This window comes from Talpa occidentalis, unplaced genomic scaffold, assembly GCF_014898055.3.
Source record: "Talpa occidentalis isolate TD23 unplaced genomic scaffold, MPIMG_talOcc4v2.1 talOcc4.2, whole genome shotgun sequence".
Taxonomy (NCBI): domain Eukaryota; kingdom Metazoa; phylum Chordata; class Mammalia; order Eulipotyphla; family Talpidae; genus Talpa; species Talpa occidentalis.
This window is the reverse complement of record NW_023602073.1, coordinates 149,045,084-149,068,627: the sequence shown is the minus strand read 5'-3', so window position 1 is coordinate 149,068,627 and position 23,544 is coordinate 149,045,084. Positions and strand designations below refer to the sequence as shown.

At 59.8% G+C, this 23,544-nt stretch overlaps 1 protein-coding gene across 3 annotated transcripts in view; it reads right to left on the bottom strand.

Annotated features, from left to right (window-relative positions):
* IGF2R (insulin like growth factor 2 receptor) overlaps positions 1 to 23,544 on the bottom strand; it is an 88,696-nt gene that overhangs the window by 6,624 nt on the left and 58,528 nt on the right. For all 3 annotated transcript variants that reach the window (XM_037520682.2, XM_037520683.2, XM_037520684.2), the window contains exons 22-44: positions 22,523 to 22,715; positions 21,600 to 21,770; positions 20,926 to 21,069; positions 20,670 to 20,845; positions 20,353 to 20,440; positions 19,734 to 19,949; positions 19,036 to 19,166; positions 18,070 to 18,167; positions 15,583 to 15,719; positions 14,539 to 14,729; positions 13,099 to 13,225; positions 12,373 to 12,492; positions 11,885 to 12,141; positions 11,406 to 11,627; positions 10,438 to 10,587; positions 8,045 to 8,206; positions 6,923 to 7,130; positions 6,456 to 6,602; positions 5,057 to 5,291; positions 4,698 to 4,834; positions 3,170 to 3,284; positions 1,712 to 1,858; positions 1,068 to 1,255 (exon numbers count right to left, since the gene is read on the bottom strand). In XM_037520682.2, coding sequence (XP_037376579.1) covers positions 1,068 to 1,255; positions 1,712 to 1,858; positions 3,170 to 3,284; positions 4,698 to 4,834; positions 5,057 to 5,291; positions 6,456 to 6,602; positions 6,923 to 7,130; positions 8,045 to 8,206; positions 10,438 to 10,587; positions 11,406 to 11,627; positions 11,885 to 12,141; positions 12,373 to 12,492; positions 13,099 to 13,225; positions 14,539 to 14,729; positions 15,583 to 15,719; positions 18,070 to 18,167; positions 19,036 to 19,166; positions 19,734 to 19,949; positions 20,353 to 20,440; positions 20,670 to 20,845; positions 20,926 to 21,069; positions 21,600 to 21,770; positions 22,523 to 22,715 — 3,760 coding nt within the window. The remainder of the gene's footprint in view (positions 1 to 1,067; positions 1,256 to 1,711; positions 1,859 to 3,169; positions 3,285 to 4,697; positions 4,835 to 5,056; positions 5,292 to 6,455; positions 6,603 to 6,922; positions 7,131 to 8,044; positions 8,207 to 10,437; positions 10,588 to 11,405; positions 11,628 to 11,884; positions 12,142 to 12,372; positions 12,493 to 13,098; positions 13,226 to 14,538; positions 14,730 to 15,582; positions 15,720 to 18,069; positions 18,168 to 19,035; positions 19,167 to 19,733; positions 19,950 to 20,352; positions 20,441 to 20,669; positions 20,846 to 20,925; positions 21,070 to 21,599; positions 21,771 to 22,522; positions 22,716 to 23,544) is intronic.

Genomic DNA, 23,544 nt, shown 5'->3' with positions numbered 1-23,544 from the left:
CAGAGCTCATGGACACCTGATGCCCAGACACATGGGCCCCGCCGCTTCCAGGCCTGGGAGGGCCCCTGGGAGGGGCGCCTGACAAACCTTCCAGGCCGTGTTCAGAACATTCCAGGGACATTGAAGGCTTTTAAGGCAGCCCATTAGCCAGTCCACGACATTCCACACACACTGCAGGCCCATGCCCTGAGGATGGCACAGCCAGGGGCCCCGGCGGCCAGTGCAGGTCCCAGCAGTTGACCACATTCCACCCACCCCCAAGTAGGAGGCAGGCAGAGAACAGAGACCCACAGGGGCGCGTCCAGGACGGGAATGGCAGAGGAGCAGGCGGCCTGCAGGTGCCCAGCGGCCATCAGGGGCTGCTAAAGGCAGGGCCGGCTCGGGAGCGCAGGACACGCCCTCTGCGTCACCCCTCGGGCTGCTCCCCAGTGCAGCTTCGGGGGCTCTCCTAGGTGCGTGGGCACTTTACTTAAAAACTAAAGGAAAAGGCCTCCCCTGTGGTGCAGCGGTTGAGTGCTGGGCTGCGAAGCTGCCCGTAGCCTCTGCAGCGCCGGTTCGTTCCCCGGCCGCCGGCGAAGGTCCAACAAAAAAAAAAAAAGGAAAAATGATGTAAAAAATACATAAAATAAAAATAAAAAAAATAAAATACGTATCAATACTACAAAAAAAAATTTTAACTCTTCATGCAGAGTTTCTGCCGTCTGCAAATGCCATTTCTCAGGCCAGCACGACACCTTCTCTCACAGCCCAGGAGCGGAAGCGCTGAAGCCAAACCAAGGACAGCTCTGCCCTCGCCCGCTCCAGCCTCTGCTCCACCCGCAGGACAGGACCCGCCCGCCCGGGGCTCTGGTTTCCACTCCTCTGTCAACTGAGGGGAGAGTCACGTCCAGTGACAGCCTCGGCCTGGCGCGCTCCTCGGACCGCTCCACCCAGTCAGAGGGCTCACCTCGAGACGCAGAATCAGACCAGGGCGCGTCTCCACGGCGCGGAGCACGCAGGTGCAGGGCGTCTGCGCGTGAAATTTCTCAGGCCCTTCCCGGGCACGCAGGACCCTAACAGGGGCTCACCTTGCAGGTAGTACTTGGTTTTATCAGATGTCCCCACTTTCCTGCTGAAGTGCTGGTCGTGGGGCTTCACCTGGCACACGCTGGCGCCGGCGCAGGCCGGGTTGGAAGAGCTGGTGATGGAGGAGAGCTGGATCTCGTACAGGTACCGGTCCCCGTTTGTCCTCATGTCCCCGGAGGCGCTGAAGAGCCTGCAGCATCAGAAAGCGAGGTCCTTCGCTACGGCATCCGGGGGCGGCCAGGCCGTCTCCCACCCCTACCTGGCACGGGTCCCACAGCCACGAGGGTGCCCAGGGCACCAGCTCCATGGCAACTGCCCCCCATACTGGGCAACCCACACCTGCCTCCCCAACTCTGGCCACTGCCACCAGACCCCAAGGTCTGCCCCAGGGATGCTGCTGGAAACTGACCCCCACCCACCCCACCCCAAAATCCTGACCAGAAGGCTCCGGCTTGGACCCTGGGCTTCTAAGGGGACTTCATGTTCACCCCAATACTGCGCCACCTCGGTATGCACACAACACAGGGGAGCAGTGCTTTCTCTGGCCCAAGCAAGATACAGCCATCACCCAGAAGCAGTAACTGCCGGGAGAGCTGCCTTGGGGTCTGGCCCCAAACACACCCTCCCAGGACGCCGCCCCACGTACTTAAAGTAAATGTCTCCGAGGCTGACGCTCTTGCCGTTGAGGGGGTTGGTGATGGTGCCGTTGACCATCTGCACCTCTTGCGGCTTCACAGCGCAGGCGGCCCGCGAGTCCCAGCTGAAGTGGTAGGTGCAGGTGTCCCCGTCGAACCTGCCAAGGGCAGCCACCGGTCACACCACAGCAAAAGGCCGCAAGTGTGCCCGACGTGCCACTGGCTCTCGGGTCTCCAGGAGACCCGGGATCCCAGACCCTGAAGGCCCAGGGTCTCCACAGACCTCCCACCTGTGCCAGGCAGGCTGCTGGACCCCGACCCGAGGATGGAGGTCCTGCCAGGACGGCCAGGGTTTGCTGTGCTGGGGAACAGTGGACACGGGCCTGGCTCTGGCCTTACTGGCATGCACAAGCTTGTCAGCTCACGTGCTGATCAGAGCCTCTGACGTGCCTGGATCTCCCCTCCTAGCTACTGGGAGGCCGCGGTTATTCACAAAGAGCAGCTGTCATGCCCCCTGTCAGCCAGGCTACCCCCAGCACCCCCCAAGAATTCCAGCAGGACCCAATTTCCAGGGCTGGCCCCGCCACCTGTCCCACGTCCAGATGGCGCTGGTGGCACCAGTCCTTCATGACACCCAAGGACGGAGGCCCCCAAATACCACCTTCGGTGGTTCCATTAACAGCCAAGTCTATCAACACAAGCCCCAGACTTTGCAGGGTGTGGGGGTCCCTCCTCGCCAGAGGCAGCCCGGGCCTGAGTCTCAGCGGCCAGAACCCCTCCCTGTAGTGACAACCTAAACATCCACTCCCCAGCAAACCCCAACCCACCAAGGGAGAAAGCCCAAGAGCGCCTGGTACTGCCTTCCACAGATAACCTTTGACCCCATGCTTTCACCTCAGTTTTCTGTTTTCTTTCCTGCCTGATTCTGATTTCTTTCCCTTTTTTTTTCGGGGGGGGGGGGTGGTGGTCCTGTGGGCTCTCTCCAAGCCTCGAGGAGCGACCACGTTGGTGATGCACGTCTGGAGTCACAGCTCTAAGGACAGCCACGCCTCGGTGCATTTCCAAGCCCAGCATGCTCTAAGGGGGGTTCAGACCGTACTTTCTTCTCTCCCCCAGCAGCGCCGAGCATGAAGCTGGGGACACCATGTTCACAGCCCTCGCCTCCAGGGCTCCTTCCAACATCCCTTCTTCCTCATTTTAAATAAAAATAATTGTCTCATCCACCTGCACGTTCATGATTCTGTATCCTTTTCCTCCGCTGATCGCCCTTAACCACCCCCTTCTGCCTTTCCCCCTGCCCTTCCCTCTGCACCGCTGAGGGCTTCCTTGGTCAGAGCGTTCGCTAGTTTCTGTGTGTTCCGCTTTGTCAACCCGTGTTTGTTCTTCCGACTTGCTCCACTGCACAAGCCCCCGGAGCCCCAGCCCCCAGGCGTGGTCAGCAGCTGCACCGCGTCCTCTCGGCCTCTCACCTCTTGAAGGCAGGCCGGCCCACCGTCTTGGCACAGGTCAGCTCGATGACGGTGGAGGCCGTCCTATTCTTGCCACAAGAATACCCTTTGGAGTAAGTCACGATGACCTTGTCCCCTGGAAGACACAGTGGTGGACCCGACATCAGGCCCCGCCTCATGCAAGGCCCGGACGTCGTGGTCGCAGCTCTAGGAAGCAGCGGAGGAGAGCAAGCGCTTGCTCCACAGACACCCGGCCGCTGACCGCACCTGCCCAGGGGGTGAGCCCGGCTCTAGCCAGGGTGCCGGTGACCGGCCTGAGCCTCAGTGTCCTCACCGGGCTCCTGCTCCGGGGCACACAGACAGTGCCGGGTAACGTGCTGGACGCAGCCCTCAGGTGAGTAGCTGGCAGCTCAGTGCCCGCTTTGTATAATTTCTGCTTCACTTCAGATACTCGCCCCACACCTGAGCCTCCAAAAGAAGGGCAGGTGCTTGACCTCCACCCTCCAGAGTGAGAGCCAGACAGAGCCCCTCTGTCATCTTGATTGCTCTGGCTCCAAGCCCGGCCCTTGCTGCTTCTGAACAGGACGCAGGGAAGGGAAAGCTGGGCCTGCCTTCAGTCTCAGTACACAGCAGACACACATGTTCCGCCGAGCATCTCCCGCAGTCAGGCTCCTGGTGCCGAGGGCCTGCCCAGTGCTGACCTGGGCCCAGCCCAATTCAGTGACAGACTTAGCTCAAGACACAGGGCTGGGCGGGGTGCCTGGGAGAAGCCTGACTTGCGCCAGCCCGCGGTGGGGCCTGCAGGCCGCTGCCAGCTAAATCCCTGTGGCCCTGAGCTACTTGTCTCCCCCAAACTGCGGCGAGTGTAGACGAGTCAGCTATCCCCCCACAGCCACGAGCGCAGAAGCCGTGCCCTCTCCACCAGCCTCTGCGGACAGCAAGGTGCTAGCACCCCCTGAGGGCAGGGGGCAGCGGGGCGCACCCTGGGGGCTCTGGCCACCCTGCCTGTGGGGACACTCGCTCCCACTTCAGAGCCACCCCGAAGCCGCGCTAGGCTGACAGGGTCCTCAAATTCCCTTCCTGTTTCAACAGTTCATGGGAACTAGAGGCCCCTTATGACTTAGGACAACTTGGGGGACCCCCACGTAACAAGCAAAGATGTGTGTTTCTCCCAACACACCCAGACTGTCCTGCCTCAAATGATGGAAGGCGCCCCCCTCAGGTGGCGACCGGCTTTGTCGTTATCCTCCAAATGCTCACAAACGTGGGCCCCGGTTTTCTCTTTCCCACACTGCTCAGCTCTCCCGCATGCACACGTGCGGGCTGAGGCGCCCTACCCACCGAGCGCAAGGAAGCAGAGCCCCAGATACCCTGACTTCCTCCCGAGTGGACGGACGTCCAGGAGCTATCAAAGCATCTATGAAGCAGCCGCCAGGGATCATTTCTGCAAGTGCTGAGCCTATGCTGAGCCCCTGGCCCCTCAAGGCCCCTTCCTCCCCTGGAGCCAGAGAGAGTGGCACCCGCCAGCCCGACAGGGACCACGGCTTACCTTCAACGTCCAGCTTCTGCGTGTGGACAAGTCCCAACACCTGGACTTGGCCAGTCTTGGTCTTTTTGCAAATGCTGGCCCTTTCAGAGCAGCCAAGGGGCCCTTGGTACACCTTCTGACACAGGTTGATGTAGTACCTGCGAACCCACACAAAGGGGGACCGAGACAGGTGAGCCTCTGAGGTCTCCGCTCTAACCGCCCGCCTGCAGCAGCATCGGCTTCGTCCTCCCACCCAGGGCCACGAGCATCGGTGCCCGGAGCAGCCCCGCCTCAAGGCGCAGTGGCCCGAGAGGACCTGCCCCGAAGGGCTGGCCCCCTGCGGAGAGCGGGCCGCGGCCTCGGGAGGCACGGACACTCACCAGGCGCCGTCGTGGGCGAAGTGCCAGGAGCCGGTGAGCGAGGACAGCAGGCGCAGGTCGTAGGTCTTGTGCTTCTGGATGAACTTGCACTCCATCTTCTTTGGAGGGCAGACCACCTTGGTCTTCCACTCAAAGGTCACCTCGCACCCGCGGGTCTCGCTGAGCACCTGGGGCCTCCCGAGGTCGGCCTCCTCGTCGCACTTGAAGATGATTGCAGACATCCGGTGGCTGTTCACTGGGGGAGCAGGCGTGCCGGTCAGGACGCCTCCCCCGGGGCTCATGCCTCCATCCTCTTCCACCGCTCCCTCACCGCCATCAGCCCATCCCCACCCCAAACAGCCCCCGGGCCAGCTCTCCCCTGCCCGTTCGTGACCCCTCAGCGCAAGGCAGTGGACAGGCAGTCAGCATGTGCCCCATGAGCCAATGACCACAAAGATGTAGAAACAGCCACCGCGAGATGCCTCATAACCACCTAAAAATGGGAGTTGACCCACTGGCCGGAGACAGGCCCTGGACACCCACGGGCTCTGGACACCCACACAGGCCATCTGCACACTCACTTTTTTAGTTTCAGAGACTTGCCATTAGCTTCTGAGACCATACTGTGGGTTCAGCTGCACACCTGACGCCTACCTCACCCCCACCCCAAAGATAACTCTTAGATGCTGTGAAAAATTGGGGTGGCGAGAGGGGGTGCTCTTCTAAGAGTTATCTTTGTTATTCTGCTGGCCTCTCTCGTCATCTGTATTCCACACACGGGGACGAGCTGCTGACCGTCCTCCATGCCCACACAGCAGCCCTGTTCAAGTCTGACGCGCATCGGGCTCCTGCCGTGACAGGGCCACATGCCGGGGGGCGGCCCTCGCCCCGAGACAGCGTTGCTATGTGAGGTGCGAGTCCCAGCACAGGAGACAGACGGCCACGTGACCATCCAGGCCAGTGAGAGGCCTCGCTGTTCCCCAGCCTCCACCCGCACCCAGCTCTGCAGCTGGGCACTTCACCCCACAGAGCCATTAGCCTGACGAGGACAAATGCGAGGTGACCTCCCTCATATGTGGAGTAGAAGGAAACCGACAAAACCAAACCCAGACAGACCCCAGCACCTGACAGCAGAACTGGCGCTCCAGAGGCGGGGGCAGCGCAGAGAAGGCAAGGGCTGCGCTGGAGGACAGGGCGCCTCGGCAGGGCCAGGGGTGCTGGCACGAACCGGCAGCCCCTGTCACGTGCAGTGTCACACACCAGCTTTTCCTCCGTGACGACGAACTTTTTAAAAATCCTTCCATTATGGAAAACAGCCCTACCGACAACGTAACTAACTCCTTAACCTGGACGTCCACGGAGGTCGGCCGCTGGCCACAGGTGTGAGCCCCGGCCCGCCCCCACGCGGGCCCCTACTCACAGTGTCTGCAAAACCCCCACTCGCGGTCCCTGTCGTAGTTGGCGGTGGTGGCGCACCACAGCTTCGCCCTGTTCTCCACCACGCACTCCTCGTAGCTCTTCCCGTTGAAGATGAAGGGGAACACGCAGGGGTCTCCGTCATCGGTTTCTGGAAGGAGACAGAACACCTGCATGACCCACGGTGCCGGCACAACCTCGGCTGTGCCTTGCCAGGGGCAGCCACGGGCACACCCACCAGGGGTCCCAGCGTGGGCGGCCAACCCAACCGCCTTCGGGAGAAAGACAAGGCCAGCGTGACAGCGGCTCCCGACCAGCGTGGGCGAGGCCCGAGAGGCACCAGGGCCGCGACACCAGACCCCAGCACCCAGCAGACCCCAGCACCCACCAGACGCTCAGCCCAGTCTTTCCTGCTGTCAGGCCCCATTTCACAGTGACCAGGATGCAAAAACTCGCCACTGCAAAGGTTACCTGGAGGGCAATTGTCTCCATTGGCGTAACTTAAGATGACGGCCTCGTCCTGGTGCCTGTAATCCAGTCTCATGGACGCCAGGCGGCCGAAGGACGCGCCCTTGGTCCCAGAGAGCAGGCAGACACCGCCATCCTTGCAGCCTCCTTGGTCCGGGCCCAACGCCGCGGTGCACACGCCCACGCTGTAGGTGCGCGAGTCTCGAGTGACCTGGACAGACACCAGCAGTGGCTGTGAGCGGGTCTCCACCGAGGAAGGTGGTGCGTGCGGGAAAGCAGGCGAGTCCCAGCAAGCGTGAGCTCATCGCCTGCCCCCAGTCCTGGTCTTCCTCAGAGGGCAACGCCTGCCCCACTCACCTCCTGCACCCCCAGCTCCACAGCCTTCTCCTGTCCTGTCCCCTCCCAGTGGCCGACCTCGCTGCCTGCCACAGCTGTGGAGCAAGCCGGCTGCAGGGCCTTGGGCTGCTTCCTGTGCCGCGGGGAGGACTTCTCCCTGCCTGCCGCCCTGCCCAGGCTCACACCTATTCCACAGCTGGCAGGAGGGCTGCCCAGCAGGAGCTCTCTGTGACAGGAGCCGGGCATGCCATTCAGAGCCTGCCACTTCCCAGGCTGCAACCCATGGGCACAGACCGTGACTCGGCCTCACCGACACAACAGACCATCCGCCACTGCAGAGCAGGAACAAGGCAAGCCAAATGCGTCCCACATCAGGGGCACTGCCAGGCTCCCGCCAACCTCCGCCGCTGTGGTCAGCAAAGCCCTGCCACCTGACCTGAGAGCCAGGCCAGAGATGAGGGCACAGCCCGGTCCTGCACCGGCCTGCCAAGCCGGCCCTCCAGGTGCGCGGTCACAAGCACACCCACCCACCTGCTCTCACCTATGATATGAAGGGCCCCCACACCTCTGGGGGCCACTTCATCTTCACAAAGCCCTGAGGAACAACCCTGGAAGCACGACGAGGACTCAAGTGTGAGCGTGACTGGGGGCCAGCGATGCAGAAACCCAACCGGCTGGCCGGTGAGCCAGATGCCCACACCCTCCCTGCATGCCCTGGTGACCCCGCACCCCCAGGGAGCACAGAGTCCAGGCCCCTCATCCCAAGGGACAGGCTCAGGGCAGCTGTACCTTGAAGGTGCTTTTGGACAGGCTGGACAGGTTGAAGCTGTAGTAGAGCTGCTCGTCCGTCAGGGAGCAGCCATCCGCCTTCACCTCGTCCGGGCAGACCAGCGGGGTCTCCCACTCGAACACGAAGTCACAGTCACTGGTCCTTAGCAGCTTCGGGGTGCCCTGTGTTGAAGAACAGCCCGCAGGAGGTGGTCAACATCCCCTCCCGGGGAGGGTGGGGACTGAGGACACCTGCGGGGTGGGGGGGCACCCAGTGGACGGATCAGCAGCGGCACACACGGCCGTCTGGGGGCTGTAGGCAGCCCACGGCACCTGCCCACCAGGCTCCCTCTTAGTCTGGCTGCTGCTCTATGCTGAAGAGATGGTGTTTCCGTGCTCCCTGGGCACGGAAGGCAGGGGCCTCTCACTCTCCTTTAAACACCAGCACAGTGAAGCTGGGGAAACTGAGGCCTGGCCACTGCTGAAAGAGGCAGAGTGTCAGTGTGCTGACCCGGGGCCTCTCCACGCCCCATTCTAGTAACTGAGAATCCTCACAGCGAAGGTGCGATGCCACAGCGCCAGGCTGCCCCGGCCAGTGCCCGCACACGCGTGTTTGTTCCCTCCCTTTCAAACATCGCAACAAGCATATTGTGGTTTTGGGAGCCGGTCAGAAATTTCATTTTTAGCTGCTGCTGAGTATGTTTGGTCTATAAGCTCAAGTGGGGAAAGTATTTCCACTTCAGCTGAAAACCACAGAGGAAGAACATGTCTTGACAGTCTGTCCCAGAGATGCGGCTACTCCTGGAAGTGACCTTGACAGCAGACACACGCACGGACGCCCGGCTGATGCCCAGTTGTAACGCGCAGCCGCTTCAGCAAACACACAGAAAGCGACTGTACGTCAGTCTCTCCGGGCGGGAGGCACGTGCCCCAGGGTGGCCGGCTCCAGCCCCCAGGAAGCGCCGAGCCCCGCACGCCAGCTTGCGCCAGGGCCAGGTCCCACGCGCCTGCGCCCAGACGCTGCAGCAGTGCCAGTCAGTGAGCTCGTGGGGCTCCGCAAAGTGGGGAGCCCCACAAAATCGCCCCCCCCTTCCAAATGAAATGCTACCGACAATGCCTCAGACAAAACCAGGCTGCCTTATGCTGCGTGTGTCCACACGTCTGAGTGCAGACACCCACGTGACCTGCAGACAGACAGACAGAAGGGGGCTGACGAGTCCAGACCCACCTCCTGACGAGCCCTGGTGACTCAGAGGACCCGGGGCTCCCCGGCGCGTGGGGCTCCTACCCTGCCTCGACGCTGGCCTGTCCCGCCTCATCAGGCTGCTGCTATCCCCCTTGCTCCCCTGTCCACACCCACATCTTGCAGACGTAGGGCCCTTTCCCTCACCAGCCAGCTCCAGGCCAAGGAATCAGTCATCTTACAAAAATGACAGGACGCCACAGGCTATTCTCTGAACTCCTTGGGGCCAAAGGAGTGTGAGAATTCAGACTGCGCCTCCGGAATCTTAAGAGGCAGCTTAGATTCATGTTTCCATTACACACCCGCACCACGCGCGGGCTCGGCGACCTGCTATGTCAGTGCTGCTGCAGCAAATGCATAGCGTTGTCTTGACATGGAATAAAGACAGAGCGTCATTAGCCTCAGTGCACTTGCGTGGGGGAGGTTAAGAGCTCCGGGAAGCACGGGTGAGGGGGCGGAGCCAGGCTGCCTGGAGCAGAGCGCACCCCACCTGACCAGCTGGCCAGGCTGTGACGTGGGGCGCCCCACCCAGCCATTTGGAGTCACTGCAAAACAGGGGGGGGGGCAGAATCTACCCATTTACCTCTTATTCACAGAATGGGGGTCGAGAGAAAGCAGTGCAAAAGCTCTTTGTAACAGGGGGCCTCGTTAAGCCGCGCACAGTCTCCTTTCCGAAACACACAAAAGCGGAAGGGCGCAGCCTCCCTAGAAGTAAAACTAGGACCTCCTTATAGCTGTTCTGACCCAGGATCCTCTTTTGTTACGTGCTGGATGATTACAGCTGCCAAGTCTGACTTCCCAGTAAGAATAAAACCTGTAGCACCAGGTTTAAAAAAAAGCCCATGTTCCACATGTTGCAGGCAGCACTAAATGGCGCCGCCGCCCTGAGTCGCATCCTGAGAGTACAGTGAGCACCTCTGCACAAGTCCTGCGCTGCTCGCTCAGGCAGGCTGGCTCCTGGCTAAGTGGGCAGCTTTACAATAACCCAGAGGCAGCAGCGGGCACCACATGACCCCAGGCAAACACACCAGCACCCCAAGACACCACCACACGCTCCCAGCTGTCTGTGCCCAGCTGGACTGGCCACGCTCACAGCAGGGGGACCGGCCAGTGGCGCATTCAGCATGCTCACAGCCCTCTGCAGGGGGACCGGCCAGCGGGCCGCACTCACCATGCTCACGCCCCTCTTGCAGTGGAACACGATCAATGAGGTGTAGTTGAAAAGACTGTTCGTGGCACAGGGCGTGCTGCTCTCAAAGTTCAAGTAAACTTCATTGGCTACCGGGTTGAAGGCAGGAGGTCCTGTGACACGGCCAATGTCCTACACAAGGGAGAAGCAGACCTGGGTCAGGAAGGCCACTCCCACAGTGGTGGAGTACGGGCCGCAACACAGGACTGACTGCACCAACAGCGTTGAAAACAAGCAGGGTATGGAAGAAACCAGGCCAGTGGCAGCTCCTTCGGGAAGCCTCATCCCCAAGCTGCCCACAGGAACCCAGTGAATCCGCAGGGTGGTTCTAATGCCATGGCTGGCTCGGTGGTTCCAACTCTTCCCACAGCCAGTTCTCAACAGCTAGGAAAGAGGCATCACTCTCCAGTCATATCAAGAATGCGGACAGCCAATCTGTCACCTGAGCCCAGATCCTGCCCCAGGCCACCACGTCCCCTCAGGCCCGCGCCCTGGCACTGCCAGACCTGGCCAGGTGCCCTCAGGGGGTCCCGGGGAAGAGAGGTCCATGACCAGGTTGCTCAACAGGACACCGGTCACTCAGAGGTGGCAGTTGTGACTAACAAACACGTGAACGCGAGGTGGGGCGGGAATGGAGCACATTATCAAGTCTATGGGTGACGCCACCACGTCTGTCCCCATGAGGCACCATCCCAGCCATGGCGACCCTACACCCTCTCCACATGAAGACACAAAACCATTTTTAAAATCTGAGAAAGGGCAGCCAGGAGAAACCCAGGCCGGGGTCGCGGAAGTGCTGTCCACCCAGCACCCAGGGGCACCGCTCCAGGAGGAGAGCGACGGGCTGGGCGCCCGGCCCACCTCCACCCTGCCCGCGCCCTCCCAGCACTGCCCTAGGAAAGGCCACCCGTGCCTGCACAGCTCGGGCCTGGACAGCATTGACTACTCACTATGGGGTTCCCGTCCACGGGCACTTTGCAAACGGCAGCTCCAGCGGGACAGGCCACCCCGTGCATGGGGTTGAGCGGCTGGCAGATGTTGATGTAGAAGTCAGGGTTGGTGTCCGACTCCTCGTCTTCCTCACTCTCGTCATAGGCCTCGTACCCCCCAGTGCGGTGGATGAGGGGAGACAGGTCGATCAGGGCGCTCCCGTTCCGCACGGAGCACTCCGTCTGTAAGCAGCAGAGACCTCATGGGAGTCCGTGACCAAGGGCCCGGTCCCCTTCGAGTCACGCGAGGATGCAACACTGAACTAAAGGCACCACAAAGGTGGGTCACGGTCCCCAGCTGCTTCCCAACAGAACATGGGGTGCTCGCTGCCAATCGCCAGAGCAAGTGGGAGCAAGTGAGATGGGGGCACCCCCAGAACCGGCAACGGAGCCGGATCACCCCTGGGGGCACCGGGGTCAGAGCCCCAGCTCCAACTCACCACCTGCTCGCAGGCCAGGGGTGTGTGCCAGGAGAAGAAGAGCGTGCATGTCTGCTTGTCCAGGGAGATGAGCATCGGCCTGTTGGTGGGGCTGGACTCGGGCCGGCACACGAAGCTGATGACGCTCTTGTAGGTCAGGCCGGTTTTGGAAGGACACGGGGACCCGTCCTTGTACACCAGCTGCAGCACCTGGTCCACGTAGGTCAGCCTCTGGTTGGCCTTGCCCACACTGATCCGGGTCTGCCCGAAGCAGGCGCCTGTGTCCAGGGGGGAAACCACAGGGTCACCCACTCCCTGACCGACTCCCCGCGAGAACGCACCGCAAACGCAGGCTCTGGGGTTCACAGCTGAGGGCACTCTTGTGCGCACCCCCTGCTGCGTTGGCCAGCACCAGCCCGCTACAGCGCAGCATGGGCTGTTGCCCATGGTAGTGGACGGCCAATGTCTCCTCTGTCACAGGAGGGCCAGGGGGTGATGGGCACACTCACCCACGCCAGGGGGACAGTTCTCGTTCTCCCCACAGATACTGATGAAGACAAGCCCCTTCTCACTGTAGGCAGCCGTGTGTCCAGCTCTGCCCCCGAGAGAGGTGAGGTCGAACAGGTGTCCTGCAGAGGGAGGGGCCAGGAGCACGCGTGTCAGACTCAGGGCCTCGCCAGTGCTCACGCTCGGAATGCACAGACCCCAGGACTCCTGACCGCTCGCCCAGTCCCTGCCTTTCACGGACACAGCGCTGGACGCGCCCCTGACCACTAGTCCATGTCACAGGTACCAGCCCCACATTTATGAGGTGGCCCCTTTCCCCAGAAGGTAACAGCCCAGTGGTCCCTTGGGCTGGGCCGCAGCGACCACCAGGATCCGGTGGGACAGACTGGGCCTGACGTGTCCCTGCATGGCCAGTGAACTGCACCCTCAGGCCTGGGCAGAGGGCAGTGCAGGGGTCCCAGTGTGCCTGTGCACACGCAGAAGGACTCCAACCCCCTGAGCTGCAGGGCTGACACATGGACACGGGACCACAGACACAGCTCGGGGGATGCTGGGTCCTGCCCAGTGAGTGTCCCCACGGAGGAGGACCAGCACGGCGGGAGGTCGAGGGCAAGGCCCCACACCAGCCTGCAGGGAAGGCGCCTCTTCCAGCAGCCACACGCCTCCGTGGGGTGCACCAGCCCTCGGGGGCCCACCACATCCCCACCGTGGTGCTGACGTGGGCTCACCTGTGTTGGGGTTGGTGACCTGGCAGTTGTCGTGCACGTTGCTCCGCACAGGGCAGGCGGCGGGCGTGGGCCAGGAGAAGGTGTACTCACAGTCCTCCACCGCGCTGACGAACACGGGCCTGGTGTTCTGCACGCAAAGGACACACAGCTGCCGGCAGGCCGCACAGGGCAGGCACACTAGTCACCCCTCACCAGGAGTGCCCACCCCACACATGTGACACTCCACTGCGTATCCAGAGTGTGCAGCAGAGGTCAGGCTCATCTGTGAGCTCGTGCCAGGGCCGCAGAGAACCACCACCCACGGGCACAGGGGAGCCAGCCTAGAGCTGAGGCCCGGGATGGACCGGATGGGACGGGGGCCACTGTAAGCCACAGAATAAGTTACTGGTAACATTCTGGAAAACAATGTGTCAAGATGGACAAGGCAAAATGAATTTACCAGATCTCCACCCACACTGGCCACAGCCGAGCCGCCCATCCCACATGCCCTCTGCCACCACGGAACCCGTGTGGTTCATCCTCATACCACCCTCCCCAGATAAAGCTGGTGAGGGTGTGGTGCCCGCCTGACCAGCCACCAGGGCCGGCTGCCTCACCCCAGGCACCACCCTCCTCAGCCCAGGTGTGGCTGCCTCACCCAGGCACCATCCTCCTCCACCCCTGCAGCCCTTCCTCTTCCGCCAGGTGCCTCTACTCAGAGTGGAGAAGTCTCCCGAGGCCCAAGTTTTCTGACCCCAGCAGCCTCTGCACCTTCTCCCCACAGGGACTGCTCCCCGTCAGAGCCCATCACTAGCCCCGGCTCCTGGGCACCCCCAGCACCCCAGTGGGCAAGGAGGCCGCCCAAGCCCAGGTAGGGTGGGCAGCTGCATAGACCTAGTCCCAAGCCCGGGTCATAAGTGACAGCACACGGGCAGCAGGTTCTTCTGAGAAACCATCCGCTTGGTCCCCTGGCTCAGAGCACATACTGACCCTCTGGGGGAGGCCCTGACAGGGAGAGAGGCCCAGCCCCAGAGGAGCCTCCCCTGCAGCCTCTCCTCCCTCAACCTGACAACCACCTGGCAACAGGTAACATGACACGTTGTTCACAGTGAAGGTCCAGAGTGGGTATGGGACTGACCAGCTGGGAGTGGGAGGCCGACCTCTGCCCAGCACTGTCCGGCCTCCAGCACCTCCCAAGCGGCAGCCACAGACACCAACACCATGAGGCCAGCCCCACCGGAGGTTCTCCAGCCTTCAGAGACCCAACCACTCAGAAACTAGACCTGGGCGGGCACCTTGGGAGCCAGACGAGAAAGGGCACGTGGCCCACAGCCTGCAGGACCCACCCTGGGCCCCCGAGCTCATCCACTCACACCCAAGACACACACCAAGGGTCTCGGTGCCCCCAGATGGTTCTGCCCCCTACGCAGCAACACCAGGGCTGAGAACACCATCACTTACGGTCTGCTTGTCGTTGCAGATGAAGCGGATGGTGGTCGACTTCTTCCGGATCCTGTCTGGACACCAGTCTCCATCCACGTATGTGAGGACTGTGGCGCCATCGCTCCACTGAGGGCCATCCCGCACCCGGCCCAGGTTCACAGGCTTGAAGTCGCCCACCATACACACGGCTGCTTCCGGAGGGCAGGGCTCTGCAACACGTGAGGGCGGCGAGGACTCACCTCGGGCCTGCAGGCCAAGTGACCAGACACGCCGAGGGAGCCTCCGCTTCTCCCCCAAGCCCACCCTCGCTCAGTGTTGCTTCACCGCACGGGGACTGCGGGCAGGCAGGGTGGGAAGAATCCCAGGCTGGAATTACTTCTGAACCCCAAGTGATGATGCTAAAATACCTGGGTTACTGGAATGTGTACACGGCCCACACTCACATGCCGACTCCCAGAGTCCTGGGATGTCAACACTGCCTGCCCAGGTCTAGAACCAGTCTCATCCACAGTCTCAAACGTGCAGAGGATGGAAACCAACTTGTGTAGGGAAAACCCAGCACCTGCTCAGAGCTGCGCCACACAGGACTCGGTGGGTGCTGTTAAGCTCCATGCAAATGGGACACGTTTCGACCCAGCATCCCAAGAACCACTGGACGCTGAGGCCACGGTGGGGCACTGCCTCACATGCTGGTGCCACAAACATAACAGTCTAGTCTCCACCACAGGCACTCAGGGTGTCAGTCTCCATAAGCAGGAGGCACACCCCACCTTCACGTCGCCCCGCAGCTCTTCCCCTGCATGAACTTCCTGCCACCACGAATACGCCAAGGAGTCACTCAAAAAGGCTACAATGCTCCCAGCCAAGCCTCGGCACCCGTCTATCCTGAACCCCCCAGGGAACTGTGAGGCTGGTCAAGGCCCCTGCAACTTCCTGGCTAAACCACACCCACGCTGCAGGGCAACACCTTCAATGAATCCCGTCCTGCTTAGTCTCCCCCATGAATCCACTATCCACCAACACCCCGCCCCACGCTCCACCCCGCCAAAAGGCCCCTCTCACCCGAGCCAGCATGCGGGGACAGAGACTTGCAGACGTTGATGAGGTAGTGCTCGGTGGCCCCCGTCCTCGTCACCGCTTCCCAGTTGTCACTGTACCTTGACAGGGACGACAGGTCGAAGGTGTTCCCGGCCGCATCTCTGCAGGGAGGAGAAGTGGCAGCAGGCTTGAGTGTGCGTGGTCACGTCCCCAGCACCCGAGACACCGTCCTGCCCTGCAAGAGGACACCTGCCGCTCACAGCAGGACGGACGGGGCGGGAGGGCAGGGTACCACGCAGCATAATTCAGAAGGAAAAGGGCAAATACAGGTGCTCCCCTCACATGGCACGTACAGGCACAAAGGAACAGACAAGAGCAAACCAGAACAAACTCCAGCAATGTGATTGCAGAGCAGGGGCCACCAGAGGGGCGGGCAGGAGAGCCCTGGGGAGAGGCCCGGTGGGCCGCGGGTGCTCTGGCGGGGGGCATGTCGCGGAAAGGCACTTCCAGAGAGGGGCGGCCCTAGACACCACGCAGCACTGCAGACTAAAGCAAACCCAGTAAGCCTGACTTAAAAAGAAAGGGAGGCCACTCGTGTGGCTGGGCCTGCACATGTGAGGGAAGCAGCAGGGAAGGAGGCTGATGTAACACGGGGGCTCAGCAGGGTCTGTGGCTTGAGCTGGCTGATCCTAATGAGACCTGAGAACCACGGCTTGGGAGTTTCAGCAAGAGCGCGCCGGGCCTGCGCGCCGGGGTCACTCTCATTCTTGGGCTGGGCGAGCCCAGTGCGTGGCCAGGAAGGCGCAGAAGGCACGGTGAGACGCCAGCCGAGATGCAGGGACAAGATAAAGGGCCTGGACCGGCGTGGGGCACGGAAGAGAAGCGGAGCAACGTGAAGGTAAAAGGACCATAAATGGGGGGGGGGGGGGCGGAACCACGGGTGGAACTGGCAGTAACTGACAGAGGAATCAAGGAGAAATGATGTTCACTCTAATCTTACACCCAACCCATCAGATTTGAAGGAAAATAATGATGTTTTCAGATGGAGGGAGAGGAAGAGAGGAAGGGGAGCAGCAGCAAAGGGCGAGAAGAGGGAGAGAAGCAGAGGGGAGACGCTGGCCGGCGGCAGCCGGAGCTGGAGTCAGAGCACACGACCCAAGGCGCCGAGGCGCCAGGAAGCACAGAGAAATGCCGCCGCCGGGGGCAGGGCAGAGACCAGCTCGCGCGAATCACGCTGCTCCTCTGTGAAGGAGTCCACAGAGACTACTGGAGGTTGACAACGGTGTATGTGTCATTTAGAGTCCTGGAAGGTTCCAGAAAGAACTACAAGACATGGGGAAAAGGTGGAATGAGGCTCTGCGAAAGATGGAATGAGGCCATGTGAGAGGTGAGTGTGGGATAAAGCTCGCGTCACAGGACACGTTCTGCACTCTGAATTTCTTACAATATGCACATAGAAGCCTTCATTTTACCCAATTATTTAATTTTCCTTTGATTTAATACCTGCCAGCTTTTAAAACTGGGCACAAAAAACTTTGGGGGGAACAAAGCTTTCTGTACAAAGATCCCCAGAATTACACTCCTGAAACACAAGTGTGAGGAAGCTGAAGACGGCGCCAGCCGCGGCGAGAGCGGCTGAGTGACTCGGGGTGTCCGCACAGCCATCTGCTCACAACCACCAGCAACGAGAAATGAATGGGCTTCACGTGGGCACGCTCATGAAACGCTGCTTTAATTACAATTTAAAGGCACTAAACACTGACCGCCACAGGCACTTCCGTGCGCTGCTAACATTCACTTTACTCAGGAGGCAGCACAGCAGGACAAAGATGTGGGGGGTAACAAAATGTCTCCCCAAGACAGCTTGCTGTGACCCTGACTCTTTCTGGGACAAGTCCTCACAGTGCGACTGCCAGTCTGTCCCTTACCAACTCAGAACACGAGATTCAGATGCACAGAACCAAACTCTCCAGGGAAGGGACCCAAGGTGTCTGTTTTGTACCAATTCCAAGGGTGACCCTGTTGAAATTCACGCATAAAGACTCCACCTCATCCTAGGAGGAGCCGACCACCTGCCGCAGGACCCTACCTGAGCCAAGGTGGCCAAGACCACCAGAGGCCACTGAGCACCTGCAGGCGGGTGTCCCCCCCGCACCCACCAATCCTCTGCCGTCACCCTTCTCCATGGCTTCAACATCGTCCCAGACAAGCAGCACGCAAGGGAGAAGCCAAGGCAGGGGATCATTCTGGTCACTCCGCTCTGCCCACACCTGTGAACCTGCAGTGTTTTCCGCCCTGACTGAGCTCTTCCCCAATTGTTTGAATCATATCCAAAGTAATCTCAAAATCTCAGGTGTGAGGGGCTTGAGACAACCTAATCCAGCCCTTCATTCAGCTAATACAAGCACTGTGGCTTAGAGAAATCACCTGACTCCCGAAGGCCCCATCCCCAGAAGAGAAACCTGATGGAGTGAACGTGCCAGCCCCCAAGTCTGCACTCCTGGGCCTTACTTGAAAGAACACTCCGTCACGTCAAAGGGTGGGCAGGCGTACTGGGTCCGCCACTCAAACAGGTACGAGCAGTCCGAGGTCTCCTTGAGAAACATGGGCTGGGAGGAGAGAGACACACGCAGGTAATCAGGAAAGGTGCTGTAGCTCATCCGTGGGGCTTATGGGTGAAAACAGTCAAGGAGAGCCACGTGCATTAAGGTCACACAGGTGATCAAGGAGCCAACACAATCTCCGTAAACAATGTATTTTTGAGTAAGAAAGTTTTTATTATGCTTGACGAGCTGCACTTTTACACACAGAGCTGACCACTGGCGTCTGCATGTATTACTAGTCTCACGGCATTGCAGAGTGAGCACCAATACTGAGATTATAATGCCAATTTTGAACCACTGAATTTTGAACTATGAATGAAATTAAAAACCTCATTTACCCACAGTATTACAAAACAATGAAAATAATGAATTTTCCAAATAATCAAAGCTTCTCCCTTGGCGACCTGTATTGTGAACTGGAAATATTTTGAGTGGAAACCTTAAATGCATCAATTCCTCCGACTCCTAAGGCCTGTGCTCTGGTCTACACAGGTGAGCCCCACGAGACCCATCACCTCCCTGCCCCTTGGGCCTGGGCGAGGGGAGCTCCCTGTCCCCGCACAACCGCTGGCTCCGTGTGGGCTTAGCCTGGCCCCTGCAGCCACCGAAAGGCTTGCTGATTGATTTGAACACCATAAAAGCTCACCTGGGCTGCGCACAGAGCCCCCTGAACTGGCTTATGGGGCGGGGGAAATGAAAGCACTTATAAATATGCCTCGAGCCCGTGTGCTCAGTAAACATCACTCACGCCCCGAGCACTCATGTTGAGGAACTCTGCATGAATCACGCGTTTCAACGACGCTAGCCGGGAGGGCTGGGGAACCCAGGGGAGCAGGCCAAGAGGGCGCCGGAGCCCAGCGACGGGCACACTCACCCTCTGGGTGCCGCGGTCACAGTAGAAGTAGATGGTGGTGGAGCGCTCATACACCTGGTGGCACCTGTCCCCGCCGGTGTAGTTCATCTTCAACAGCCCATTCTCGTAGGTCAGCTTCTCCGTCAGGAGACCTGTCGACGGAGATGCCGTCAGGTGAGGCCGGGACCCTCGTCTGCCCAGCCGGCAGGTCAGGTTGCTCACCCTGAATGCACCACCCATGGCCACCGCCCAGGAGAGAGGGGACACAGCCCTCCCGTGCAAGGCCCCAGATTCGCCAGCACAGAGATGACCCCTCATCCGTTCCAACTCCCTTCTCCCACATCCTGAGCTCACCAGTACCCGCCCAGCTCCTGCCCGGGCCCCGCGACGCCTCACGGCCCAGGCCTGCACTGCATGTGCCCCTCCGGCTGGGTTCCAGGACGTGCTGCCGCAGACCCCCCAGCACCCACCCGCTGCCCAAAGGGCGCACACGTGATCAGGGGTCAGGCTCTCTGGACCGGAACTGGCATCACTAACCGAGAAGGCAGCGAGTAGCCCCTTCCCGCAGAGGGCGCCAGGAATCAAGCTACATCAAGTGACGACGTGGCTTCCCCCAGGGAGAACCAGCCGTCCTCCTTACTCGAGAAAGATGTGCTCCCGGCGCCAAGAGCCGAAGTGTGGAATCCTGCCCTTCCTCCACAGGCAAGGCCCCGCCGTACCTGCCACTTTATGGAAGCCCTGGGGCCCCCGCTTCTCCTGGCACGACGAGACTGCCTTGGCCTTCTCGCCGCCGAGGCAGACGCTCGAGGACAGCTGCCCGCAGACCCGGAAGTAGTAGGTGTACTCGCCGGCAGTCACGATCGTGTCGTTCAGGGACAGGGACCTCAGGTTGTACAGGTGTCCGTGCCGGGGGTCCCTGACCTCGCAGTTGTCTCCTTCAGGAGACACGAGACGTGAGGGCGGCCTCAGCCACGCGCTCCAGCAGAAAGCCTCCCAGCGTCTCACGGGGAAGGACTGTCTGACACGGCCATTAAGCCTCACACCGAATCATTTTTGTTTATAGGCATGATGCAAACTGCTGGCAGACAGCTTTCTAGGAAAGACTAGGTCACTCTTAGCCCCTAGGATCTGCTCAGCCCCATGTCCAGTGTGAGAAAGCAACAGTCCATCATCCCAGCAGGATGAGCAGTGCTGCAGACTCAGCAACAGGGGGCGAGGACATGGGGTGACAAGGACACGGGGGCCCTTTCCTCGACTAGGGGCCCAAACCCCCCCAGGCCCGGGAAGGCACAGCTAAAGGCTGCCCCTGCAGTGCACTCACGAGGCGCCAGGCCTCACCTTCCGCTCGGATGACAGGACAGGCCTCCACGGTCCTCCAGACAAACACGTATTCACACTCATCCAAAAGCTGAAAGGTCGGCGATCCCTGGAAAAGCAGCCAGTGGTTGATTTTGTTTTCATTTATTAAAAAGAAAAAAATCAGCCCAACAACAGCCACCATTAATCCCCAACCTCAACCTCTGAGAAAACATGAGGCCTGGGGGTGGCACATTTCCCCTGAACCCCAGTGATGCCCTAAACCCGGAAAGACAGGCTGGACCACATGGGCGCCTCGGTGTAAAGGGTGTGGGCAGCAGGTGGGTGGGGTCACGCACCGAGGTCTGCGCACACTCCAAGGTGATCCTGGTGGAGAAGCGCTGGTCCCCACACTTGTCACCGTTGACATAGACAATGCTCAGGGACCCGTTGGCTGCCACCTGGGGGCTAATCTGTACCACGCCCAGGCTCCAGCTCTTCTCCTCTGTCACCAGGCAGGACCCCACTGCACTACCTGAAAGAGCGGGGCGTTCGTCTGGGTTGGGGCACGGGAGGGGAGGTAGGGAGGCGCCGGGTCCAGGGCTCTGAACTCACTGTGGCACCCAGGGATGTATGGCAGAGGGGTGCAGACACTCAGATAGAAAGTTCTCCTCCTGCCCTCAGGTGAGGTGTCCACAGCAACCCAAGGCTTCCGGACTTTGCTCAGGCCGCTCAGGTCATACTCGTTGCCAGCATCGTCTGAAACACAGCAGGGTGTGTGGGTGCCCTGCTCTCCTGTCAGCCTTGGGGCACACTTTAACCCCACAGAGACCAGTGACCTGCCAGGAGACAGAGCTATGGGACAGGCCCCGGCACCAACACCAGCCCTCAGGGCAGCACCAGGCACGTGGAGGTGCAGGCCCTGGGGGACGTCCAGTGTTGGGGTACACCCTCCAGAGCCACAACTGTCTTCCTTAAATAAGAAGCTCTGACCACGTGTATTTGATTTTTACCCACATTTTCGTCTCAGTTCTAAATGAGCACTGATCTCAAAACACAGCTGAAAAGCATTTAATTGTACGTTCAGACTCCCAAGAGAAACGACAGGACTTTACGCATCAAAGAAAACATGTAACACAAATGCCACGCTGCCTGTAAAACAAACATGCACACACATGCACACGCATGTTCTCTCGTGCACACACAGTGCCACGCACACACTACACACAGACACACTCTCGTGCACATACACACTCATGCACACACACTCACACCCCTGACAGCCTTACCTGTGACTTGGCAATCCACCGGGGAGGGGACACAGGCCAGTGCAGTTTCAAACTCAAAGTAAGTGTCGTGAATCCCCAGGTTGGAGTCGATATCTTGATGCAGGAACCTGGGGCTTCCTGGGTAAATGTCATCGTTGCAAACAAAGCGGATGATGAACGCATCAGCGGCCCCTGGGGAATCAGAAGGCGGGTGTGAAGGGACAGGCAGCAAGCCTGCACGGTCCATGCAGGCTGCAGGGGACACTGGGTATCTCACCCGCTGGACAGCAGGTATGGGGCCTGTTTAAAGAGACCTGATTTGAATGAGGGACCCCAGCCCCAGTTTTAGCCTGCAGGGAGCCACCGGCTCTGACTGGAACTTCTCTGCCTAGAGGAGGAAGGTTAGCAGAGGGGCCAGTGGCCCGGGGGTGGGGTGGGGTGGAGGCCAGGGGACCAGTCCGCAAGATGCGGCGTTTAACCCAGGCCTGCATAGGACACCTGCACAAGCCAGTGCCAACTCCCAGAGCTCCGCTCTGCTGGACAACAGAGCTGCAGGAAAGTGCAGAAACATTAACACACGCAACCCAGCAGAAGTGTATTTATTACAAAAAGATACAAGAAAGACTGAGGGGAAGAACAGACAGAAGGAAAACACAGAGGAAAGACTGAAGGGAGAACAGACAGAAGGAAAAAATAGGAGAAACAGTAACTTCGGTATCTGCTGGGGAACCTGCAGAAAAGCAAGGCCATCAAAGCCTGACAATCCAGGTCAGGAACATCTGGAGGTGCCCGAGGGAAGACACCTGGGTCAGGGCACAGGACTCTCACATATTCTCACGGGTGGTAAGAGCTGGCGTGAGGCCCGTGGGGTGCCTGCATGACTGACGTGTGCTCAGAACCCCCAGGACACTGGTCAGCTGCAAGCACCCTGGTTCCGAGCTCACCTTTGCTAGGGTTCACACGTCCTTTGTAGGTCAGTGTGATCAGACCCTCTGTGGACAGCTGGAGGCTGGACAGGCCAACTGGCCTGACTGGCTTCAGATTGTTCAGATCTTCCGTCTGGGTCTCGGCCTCACAGCCAGAAGCAGGTTTGTCGTCAAAGGTCCCACAGACGGACATCGTGCCGCACACGTTGAACTGCAGGCGGGACAGCGAGAACCACTCAGAACAGCTCCAGCAACAGGACACACGCAGACCCTCGCCACGCCCACAGGGCGACCCTGTTCTTGTCACCCGAGTTACCCCTTCCACAAGTACACAGCTGGTCCTTAAGTTTAGTACAAAGGCAGAGTCACAGCCCAGCAGCAGTGCCCAGAAACTGTCCCCGAGGGTCCCAACATGCCTTAGCTACACAGCCCTGCACCCATACGCGTGGCGTGTGTCACACACAGTAATGCACCACACACAGCAAGGGAGGCACATGAGCTAGAGAGGGCAGCACTTTAGATCACCGTGGAGACCATTACACGGTCAAGTTAACTAAAATTGAGTGCATATAATATGATGCCCCTTCTCAACAAGGCTGACCCTCCTAACATCACAATGCACAAAGGCAAAGCCCCTCAGCCTGCTTCTAGCATGTTCCCTATGGTGGTCGTCTCCTCTGGCGTGTTCTCTACCCAGTTCAAGGAGGTTTTTATCTACCTCTCACACTCATACAAGCAGCACAATGCAACGCTGCCTGTTTTAAATCCCTGGCATAAAGCGAGCTGTAGTGGCAGCTGGGGTGGGGTGGAGATGAGCAGTCCCAGGGCTGCTGAGTGACAAGCTCCATCCAGCACTTTCCTGGACTGTGTTTACCTACAAAGTCCCCCCGAGTCACATTTTTGTAAGATATTCTCATCCCAACTTTCCATTTTCAAAGCCTACTACTCTCTTACTTCAATTGGAATTTGCAACAATTTAAACCAGAGTAAAGATTTTTTAAACATTTTCTCCCTTTCCAGTAGTGCTTGTTTATAAAGAA